Below are 9,368 nucleotides of genomic sequence, written 5' to 3' on the forward strand. Positions count from 1 at the left end.
GCTGAGGTGGCAGTGGCCGCAGCGACGCCACCGCCACCGCCACCGCCGTCAGCGCCGGCGTGCGGGCATCCCAGCGGCAGGCGAGGCACCGCTGCGATGGCCGCCGCAGCGACAGCCGTGCGGGCACGGGGGCTGGCGCGAGGGGAGGTCGGGCGACCCGCGCTGAGTCGCAGCTCTTGCCGCTGGCGGCTGCTGAGAGCGCTCGACGCGCGCGCCCCCCACTGTTCGTCTGGCGCCAGCAGCTGCGGCCGCGCACCGCGCCCCGGCGACCCCGTGCGGGGGCTGCCGCCGCCGCCGCCGGCGCGCTCGGCCGCGTGCTGCGACAGCCGAAGCGGCGAGCTCGTGCCGCCTCGCCGCCGCACGGTGGCCGGAGGGGACCGGGGCCTGCTTTGCGGGCCGCAGCCGCCGCCTGCCCCGCCCCCTCCCCCGCCCCGGCCGTGGCTGCTGTGTGTTCTGCCGCGCCAGAGGCTCCCGCCGGGACATGCCTGGAGGCTCTGAGGCAGGAGGCTGCAGATACGTTCAAAAGCCACAGCCAGCTGCCCCTCATGCGGCGGCAACGGGGAGTGCGCCCGCGCGGCCGCAGACCCAAGCGCTGCGCTACGCTGGTCGTCGCCGCCGTGGGGCACTCTCTCGTCCCCGGCCGCCGGTCCGTTAGGTAGGGCCCTGGTGGCGACTGCCTCTTGCAAGGAGGCGAGCGGCAGCCGGGGCACTTTTGCGGCTTCCTGACCAGGAGCCATCCGAGGCCTGCGGGTTGCCGAGCGGTCCTGCTGCTGCGTTTGCTGCGCGGTCGACTCAGGCGCGTTCTGCTGCTGGCACCTGATTGTGTTTGGGGGCGAGGACACCTCTGCATCGCCTACAGCCTCCACACCCCCGGCGCCCGGGGGCGCAACCACGTGGCGCCCCCGCCGCGCGGAGAGCGGCCGCGCGCCGCCGCCGCCGCCGCCACCCGGCGTTCCCGCGTCGGCGGCGCCCGTCGCGCCATAACGCAGCGACAGCCGCGCCCTCGGCGGCGGCGGGGGGAGGGGCGGCGGCGGCGGCGGTGAGCGGTCGTCGTCGCTGGCGGGGCCGTCCTTGCTGCCCCTCAGGTGTATGGTCTCGTTGTAGGCCTTGCGGCGCTGGATTTCCCCCTCGGCTGCGGCGATGGCGCGGCTGTCGGATGTGAGGTCCCCAGTGAAGCGGGTCCACCTGCAGCGAGGGGTTCAACGCGATGGCAACACCGAATTTGCGTTGGTGTGATACGTGTGCGCATCAGGACTGCGCGTGCATGCATGCGTGCGTGCGTGCGTGCGTGCATGCGTGTTGATGTATGTATGTGTGTGCGCGTGTGCGTGCGTGTATGTATGTACATGCGCGTGCGTTCACGTCCACAGGCACTGTACACCGTCAGGTGGTGTTAAGCGGAAGCACGCAATCAAGGTTGTGGCCCTGAAGCTTCTCACTTTGTGCGGGCCTCCCCACCCGCCATGACGTCACCCAAGATCTGAGAGCTGCGAGAATGAAACAGGGGGGTCACGATGGCGGCAGATTGTCTGTTTGTCAGGTCCTGCATCGTCGGTATCACTGGCCCTCGCGTTTTGCACCGCTTTTGGACCTCCCCATGCGCCCTTGCTGCAGCAAAGGTTGTGGCTGTGTACTGCATGAGTGCTCGATCCTGCTGTCCCAGAAAACCTCGTGCCCTCCAGGCTGAGCCTCCTCATTTAATATTCTCCTGTGTCATGTGGTGCCGATGGTAGTCCTCACCGCTTCAACTTTGATATCATCGCGCCAAAGGGCAGCGCCGTGCCGCTGGGCAGCATGTACTCTCCAGACAGCAGGTGCTTGCCCGCGGCAAACTCCTGCCGCGGCAGAGAGTGCGGCGGGGTGAGGGGGGCGGGGCTGCAGGGGGTGCCGACTGCGAGGCGGCAGCGGCGGCTCGTGCACGTGTCTGGCACGGTGGCGGCGGCTGGTCCAGGAGTGAGGGGCTTGATGGGTGGTGGTGTGATGAGGGCCGAGCGGGGAGGGTGCCGGGGGATCATCACCACGATGGTGTGTCCATTGGTAGCAAACAGGGCGTGCAGTGGTATGATCGAGAGGGCGGCTTCCCACCCGCATGAGTGTGGTCCGCGCACGCACTGACAGCCCCCGCTCCACGTCGGCGCCCCATCCATCACCAGCCTTCGTCCCCGCGGCCCCCGTTAACCCAGCTCGCCACCTTCTCCCGCACATGCCCACCCGCCCCCACCTGCAAACTCCCACATCTCCATGCCGCCATACCCGCAACCCCACACACCCGCACGCACACCTGTACCCCCAACCCACTCCCCCCCCAAAAAAAACACTCTCGACCCTATACCCCTCCCCCCCACCTGCATCATGTAGCCCTCAAACTCGCCCCACCCTATCCGGCCGTCCCTGTTGGCATCCATCAGCCGTATCATCTCGTGGATCGACCGCGCGTCAGCAGGGATGCGCGCCGCCTGCCAGTCGCATGTGTGTGTTGACACGCAATGCGCGCAGCCGGTTTGTCACGCACAATCAGCTGCACGCTGCGCGGCGGCCGCGGGCTGCCCGGGTGGAGCGCTTTACGACCGGCCAGGCGCCGCCAAATGTTGGCCATGTTGGTCTGGGCGGCCGTCTTCACGACGATGGCCGGCTGGGGGCCTGCAAGGAACAACAGCACCACCTAGCCTAGCCCACTGCCGGCGTCAGGGATGCTGTTCTCGGGTCGGCATTGAGGGTGCCGCCTGCGCCCTGCTGCCCACCTGCAGCGCAGCCATCAGCTCGTGGTGCTCCAGGGTACCGCTGCCGTCGTCATCCACCAGGTCAAACCTTGGTAAACGCGCGGGCAAAGCATGGTCAAAGCTGAGGGTAAGCACAATGATTGAAGGAACACGCCAATACAGTCGGAGCGGCTGCCGTGCATATACCGATTCCGCGGCACTGGCTCGCAAGTGCCCGCCTGCCTGCCTCCCCGCCTGCGGCGCCCCTCTCTCCACCCCCTGCTCACCACTCGCGGATGGTGCGCAGGATTGCCGGGTGCAGGCGCGGCGGCGCGGGCTCCTTGCCGTGGGTGGTGCACCAGGCCTTGATGGTGGTGCGCCGCAGCAGGTCTTCCACATACGCCTGTGTGAGTGTATGTTTGCGCGCACGCATGACTGCGTGTGAATGTGCGTGCGTGCACTAATCTGCGCGCTTGCGGGCGGCGCGTTGGCTTGGGCATGTGGGTGCTCGCGCACGCGCGCGCGTGTACAAGTGTGCGTGCATGGTCAAGGACGGTCAATGGGATCCTGCAAGGGGGCCCTGCAGCAGCCCCAGGAGGGCCCACCTTGACATCAGAGTTGAGGCGCCGGAAGCTGGGCCGCCCGCTGCGGGCGCTGACCAGGGACTGCTGCACAGCTGACAGCAGCTCGCGCGCGCTCGCGCCGCCGCTGCCGGACGCGCCAGCGCGCCAGCTTTGAGGGGAGCAGCATCGCGGGCTCGCTGCGGCGCCTGGGCCACCGCAGCGCCCCTCCTGCCGGGCGTGGTGATGCTCTGGCTGCAAGACGCGCGCCGCTGCCGCTGTCGAGTCCTGGGTGCCGCTGGCAAGGCCAGATGCTGCCGCGTCCACTGGCACGCAAAAATGACGACTGATCATTGTTCGTTGTATTCGCGTAATGCCAACAACGGTGCGTGTTGACAAATCACGCGCAGTGCGATTTTTTTGTTTCGGCAGTCATCTGTGCCCAAATACCAATTGCAGTGGTTGACGAGTCAAAGAAATCTTGCAATGCGCTGCGACTGCTGCCCCTGCGTCGCACCAAGCGGCCAGCTCTGACCCAGTCAAAGGGCGCGCCATGCGCATTGTTGCAGAGGGCCAACTCGGCGGTTACTGCAAGGCACAGCATGCGCGCCGCCAGCATGTCATCACAGGCAATACCAGAGTGCTTCAGCATGTGTACCAGTCCTATTGCGGCTTGCATGGCACAGACTGCTGCAAATCTAGTATGCGGTCAATTTTAGTTGTGAAGATCCGCCGCGAGCCGGCGGCGTGTCCGCGCTACCCGCTCAGGCAGCGGCCAAGCAAGGCCCTGGCAACAAACCCGGCCTGGACCGTCGGCCCTGGCACGCATGACACGCACACCAAGCACACGCTCCATGCCATGCGGCGCTCGTTTCCTTCGCGGCTGAGATATGTAGCTGAGGCGCAGTGGTGCCATATGTAACCGGCAATGGCCATCACACGTGCAGTGCGTGCCGCGTCAGATGCCCTCTCCCGTCCAGCAGGCCTGATGGAGATGCGACGCGCCTCGGCAGCACGCACCATATATTCGCACCGCCCCTAACAAAATCATGCTGCCACGCCACCAGCATCATTGGCCATGCGGCTCTGTGGGCTGCCCCAGAGCCGCAGCAAGGCCGCGTCTGCAGCCTTTGCGAGTGCTTGATCCCCGCAAGCCTCCGCACAGCCGATGAAAGCCCTACCAAACGTTCACAGTCTGTTTCTGTCAATCCCAGCGCCCCAGGTAATAGTTGTTTGGAAGATGAAGCAGCCATTTTAATTTATTAACTCAGGAAGACTTTGCAAGCCAGCGGGCCCTGCAAGAGGTGGCCCAAACTACGTAGAAGCGCACTCCCTCACAACAGTGACGCTGAGTCACCCCACCTCGGAGCGCCTGATCATATGCATGCTATGTACAACATCATCTTGGTCGCAACTATTTCTGCTTAAGCGCGTTGAGCCTCTTACTGCCATCATAATCCGGGATCGTTGCTTTCGTCATTCCGCCAGATCCACCGACACTGTACGAACACTGCAAAGCGCTTCAGGCTCGAGAACCACCCACAATGCAGAATCTTCGCTTCTACAACCCGATCAGCAGGCTTCGCCACACGGCGTGCATCACTGCAACCATCAGCGCCAAGCCAGCAGGGTCGCCCCAACTCCCGGGTCGCCCAAGATGATGGCCTCCGCAGCCACGCCCGCCAACCCCGCGGTCGCGGCCCACGGTCCCGCCGTTGCCGCCCCTCCCGCCGGCGCCCGCCCGCGCAGCGACGTCGCCGCCCGTGCCGGGGCGGGCGGCGCCGCCGGCGCCGGTAGGGAGCCGCCGTCCTTCCCCTTCTCGCGCCCCTCCGGCGGCGACCCTCCCCTGGAATTCGCACGCCTGCGCCGCGAGTGCCCCGTCTTCAAAGTAAAACTGTGGTGAGTGCGGCCGTCAGGATGGCTTGGTAGGGGCAGTGACGCAGATGATGAAAAAGTTCGGTGGGATGATGAGTGACGACGCAGCAGCGGGGTGACCCCGGAATGAGCGGCTAGGGTTGTGCAGCTGACGATGAATTTGGGCGCCCTGTGTGCAATCATGAGGCGTATTTAGGGGCCGGGGAGGCCAGGCCGGGCCCGGGGCGGCGCGCGCACTGCAGGGTGCGGGTGGCGCTGTCTAGTCATGCATGCGCGTGCGGGCGCGGGGCGCGCGGTGGCTCCGGAAATCTTTCGTCTGGGGCCGCTGGATGAGTCAATAATCCAGCCATGGGGTGCCCGTGCGCGCCCAAGCCCTTTTTTGGGACAGATCCCGCCCTGCACGGCCCCCCCCAACGCGTGTGTTCATCCAGCAGAGGTATCACGCGTCGGCGGGGCCGCCCCGCGGCGCAGTCCGGCACCCCTCGGCATCCGCAGGCGGCCCGCCGCCCCGCGCCACCCCCGCCTTTGTTTGCGCCCTCTCTCGGCCGACACACTGCATCTCGCATGGCTAGCACCCACGCTTGCTGCCCTAGCTGCCCCACTTCGGGCCTTTTGTTGAGATCTTTGTGTAGCAACACAAAGTAGATGCTCCCATCCACACTCTTGCCCGGGTGCAACCCTGCTCCCCAACCAGCCCGCCTTCCGTCGATGAACCCCAGGGACGGCTCCCCAATCTGGCTGGTGACTAAGATGAGTCATGCGCGCGACATGCTGGTCGACAACCGGTTCAGCAAGGTGGGGGGGCGGGTAGGGGCACGATTGCGTGTTTTTGTGTACTGTATGTGTGGACATATGTGTGTGTGAGTGTGTCTATCTGTGTGTGTGAGTGTGTCTCTGTGTGTGTGTGTGTGTGTGTGTGTGTGTGTGTGTCTGTGTGTCTGTGTGTCTGTGTGTCTGTGTGTGTGTGTGTGTGAGCGTGGATGCGTGTGTGTGTGTGTGTGAGCGTGGATGCGTGTGTGCGTGTATGTGAGCGTGTGCGTGTGTATGTGTGTTTTTTGGCGGTGGAGTATATGGGGTGGGTGGGTGCAGGAAGCAGAAGGAGTGCCTCGTAGCCAAAGGTGTGCGGAGGTGAAAGGGGAGGAGGATGCAAGGGTAAATTGAGAGGGGCAGGGCAAGGCGTTAGCAGCCCCCCGCCCCTGCCTGATGCCACAAGCCAGCCACCATCGGCCCACCCCCACCCCCTCGTGCATCGACTCACACTTACCCGCCTTCGCCCTGTCCGCGCACCCCGACTGTACCAGGTGCGCACCCACCCCGGCTTCCCCGAGCTCTCTCAGGGTGGGTGTGGGGTGGAGCGGGCGGTGGACACTGGGGCTGTGGGGGTTGCGCCCTAATCTGGATCATACTTTTGGGGTCCGTGGGTTGGTCGTGCACACACGCACACGCACGAGAAAACGCAAACCTACGCACCCATGTGTGCAAGTACTCACGCACACATTTACACACGCGCCCGCGCATACACATATTCAAAAGCAAAACCTTGCACTGGAAACCTTGTGCACAACCACACACATGCCATCATCACGCCTCCCCCCCCCCCCACCCCCGTTGACCCCACAGGCGCCAAGGCGGCCATTGAGGGGCGTGAGCCCACTTTTGTGGACATGGATCCCCCGGAGCACACGCGCTTCAGGGGCATGTTTGAGGACGCATTCAGGTGGGAGCGCGGGGGCTGCGCGATGGCGGGCCAGAAATTGCGGGGGCGGAGGGGGCAGCGCAGAGGGGAGCTTCTTGGGGGGTTCAACCATACGACATTCTCCCCACAACACATACGTGGTCGCCAATCAGCGCGCACTTGGAGCGGGCAGCGTTGGTGTGTTCCTCAGCGGGAATAGCCGCCCTTGCATGGAGTGTGCTGGCGCTGCTGCCCCTTGGCGGGTCTCCAATGCAGTCGATGAGTCAGGCTGCATGCCCCCTGCCTTCTGATCACCACGCAAACTGATGCGGGACCGCAGCCACGACGCCGTTGAGGCGATGCGCCCCCAAATCGCGGCCACTGTTGACCGCCTGATCGACGAAATGGAGGTGGGGCCTTTTCCTCCCTTTGGGGGGAGGATGTGGTTTTGCAATGAAGCAGAGAGAGCTGTAGGTAGTAAGAGGAAGAGAGTGGTTCAAATGCGGTTTAGCGGCTCACGCCTTGTGAGGGGATGAACGACGCACTGGTAGTAAGGGCAGCCGCTGCGCAGACGTGCCGCACGATGGGTCCAGGACGGCTGCGCCGCCCTCCGGGAAAAAGCACCACTTTTTACGTAGCACCCTCCCCCTCCTCGCTCTCGTGCCCCGTCCCACACGCTGTGTTTATCAATCACATGCAAACCCGACCCCAGGCGGCCAAGGCCAAGGCTGGAGGTGGTGGTGGCGACGGCTCCCCCTTCTCCATTGACCTGCAGGAGGCATTCTCCATGCCCCTGGCCTTCGGCACCATCTACACCATTCTCGGCATCCCACAGGAGGCACGCGCACGCACGCGCGCGCGGGGGCCGACACACCTGGCAGCGGGAGCGGCTCTGGCAGCCTGCCACTGAGTGGCAGGTCGCGGTTTGCGGGTTGCAGGGGCTTTGAACCCTGAGCCATTCCATCCGCACCTCCTCCCGGTACCATCGCCTCTCTGGCTTTGATTTTGTTAGCGGTGATTGTGGAGCGCCAGAGCACCGCAGAATGTGCACAAATGCTCAAAGCGCCTCATGTTGTGCAGCCCGCTGCGTGGCTGTGCCCCCTGTATGCACACAGACGCTTGCAACCGGCTCCACCCATTCTGGTGACATCGTCCTCTTGTACTGATATCATCACCCCCCTAAACCGCTTCTCAACCCCACCCCGAATCCCCCACGCACCCTGCATCCCCACAGGACCACCGGAAGCTGTCCGGCAATGTGGGGGTGCGCGGCTCGGGCTCCTCCACCGCCAGGGACGCAAATGCAGCCCAGCAGGTGCGCGAGCGACGACATCCGGGATGTTTGAGGTCGGGGGCGCGCGCAGGGCGCCATGTTGCGTGGGACAGCCGCCTTGCAAATTTCGCCCAACGCTGCATGCACTGCCGACGCTGTAAACTTCCCTGGTTCCACGCCAGCTGCTCGTCGGCTTCTCGGCGAGCGCTTGGAAGGCCGGCCACAATTGCTGCTTTGGGCTTTCTTTTGTGTCTAATGGGGCTGGCGGGTGGGGTTTGCCAGTCGCTGGCCTGGGGCGGAGGCTGGGCGCTGCATGGGAGGTGGAAGCAGGGGATATTGATCCATCCTTGCCGCCCGTTGATGGACACACGCGTGCGAAGCGCCTGTCTGCACGGCGTGGCCATGTTTCGGCGTGTGTGTGCATTTTGCAGCCGCGTTTGCACGCCTTTTGCCGCCGCACCGGACCAGGGCCGGTGTTGGCGAAGCGGGCACGGCGGACGGGTCGCGGGGCTCTTAGAAGTGGTGGACTCTCAGGGCCGTTTGACCCGCAACGCAGTGCTGACGTGTGCTCAGCAGGCTGTGCGGGATCGCACACGCATCGAAATGTTGCGAAGTGGTGTCTGAATTCCTGCACTTTGCAACATTCGTCGCCATGACGCACTACGGCTCTCCACTTGGACTGTCACATCTTGATTTACTGCCGAGCTGCAATTCAGTTGCACGATTCACTTCAGCACCCCCTGCCCCAATAGCAGGTTTGTCACCCCTTCCACCTCGGTCTTTCAATCCTCATAAACCTCCTGGAAACCATGACCAAAAACCCTAGGAGATCGTTGACTACATGGGCCACCTCGTGGACTCCCGCATCGCGTCACCGGGCGACGGCCGTGATGTCATCACCCGGGCGGTGGTGACGCACCTCAAGGAGGGCCGCATCACACGGGACCAGCTGGTGGCGCACGCCTTCCTGCTGCTGGTGAGCCTGGGGGTGCTGTGGGGGTGCAACGCCTTCACTTGCTGATCATGACCGGCTGCAGCAATTGTTTGGGCTGAGAGCAATCTGAAGTGTGCACGTCATGTGCCCTATGGGCGCCGATGAGCCCCAGCACTTTTTTTGGGGCGCATCCCATCCGCAGCCCGACCCTGGCCCTGCGGTGCAGCCCGTTGGCACCACACACAGTGCGATTGTGCTCCTGGCGTCCTGCTTCCAGACAAAACGCACACACCTCATATCACATTGTCGCCTATTTTGGGGCCCCCTTCAACCCCCTCTCCCCCCCCCCCCC

At 64.5% G+C, this 9,368-nt stretch overlaps 3 protein-coding genes across 3 annotated transcripts in view; 2 read left to right on the top strand and 1 right to left on the bottom strand.

Annotated features, from left to right (window-relative positions):
- Positions 1 to 1,439: 1,439 nt before the first annotated feature.
- Positions 1,440 to 3,132, bottom strand: MNEG_8769 (hypothetical protein; the record flags this gene model as incomplete). The annotated part of the gene is made up of 5 exons (XM_014042757.1): positions 1,440 to 1,487; positions 1,741 to 1,835; positions 2,346 to 2,456; positions 2,742 to 2,808; positions 2,987 to 3,132. Coding segments are annotated over 5 exons (467 nt in total), but the record flags the coding sequence as incomplete, so codon positions are not given.
- Positions 3,133 to 5,902: 2,770 nt separating this feature from the next.
- On the top strand, positions 5,903 to 7,719 carry MNEG_8770 (Cytochrome P450 55A2; the record flags this gene model as incomplete). The annotated part of the gene is made up of 5 exons (XM_014042758.1): positions 5,903 to 5,929; positions 6,436 to 6,472; positions 6,755 to 6,851; positions 7,150 to 7,219; positions 7,522 to 7,719. The coding sequence occupies 5 exons, from the start codon at positions 5,903 to 5,905 to the stop codon at positions 7,717 to 7,719; spliced, it is 429 nt and encodes a 142-aa protein (XP_013898212.1).
- Positions 7,720 to 8,923: 1,204 nt separating this feature from the next.
- Positions 8,924 to 9,368, top strand: part of MNEG_8771 (Cytochrome P450 55A3) — a gene marked incomplete at both ends in the record, with an annotated part of 1,087 nt that continues 642 nt past the window's right edge. Inside the window, one exon of the mRNA XM_014042759.1 lies at positions 8,924 to 9,058. Coding sequence (XP_013898213.1) covers positions 8,924 to 9,058 — 135 coding nt within the window. The remainder of the gene's footprint in view (positions 9,059 to 9,368) is intronic.

The sequence above is a fragment of the Monoraphidium neglectum genome (assembly GCF_000611645.1).
Source record: "Monoraphidium neglectum strain SAG 48.87 unplaced genomic scaffold scaffold01705, whole genome shotgun sequence".
Taxonomy (NCBI): Eukaryota; Viridiplantae; Chlorophyta; class Chlorophyceae; order Sphaeropleales; family Selenastraceae; genus Monoraphidium; species Monoraphidium neglectum.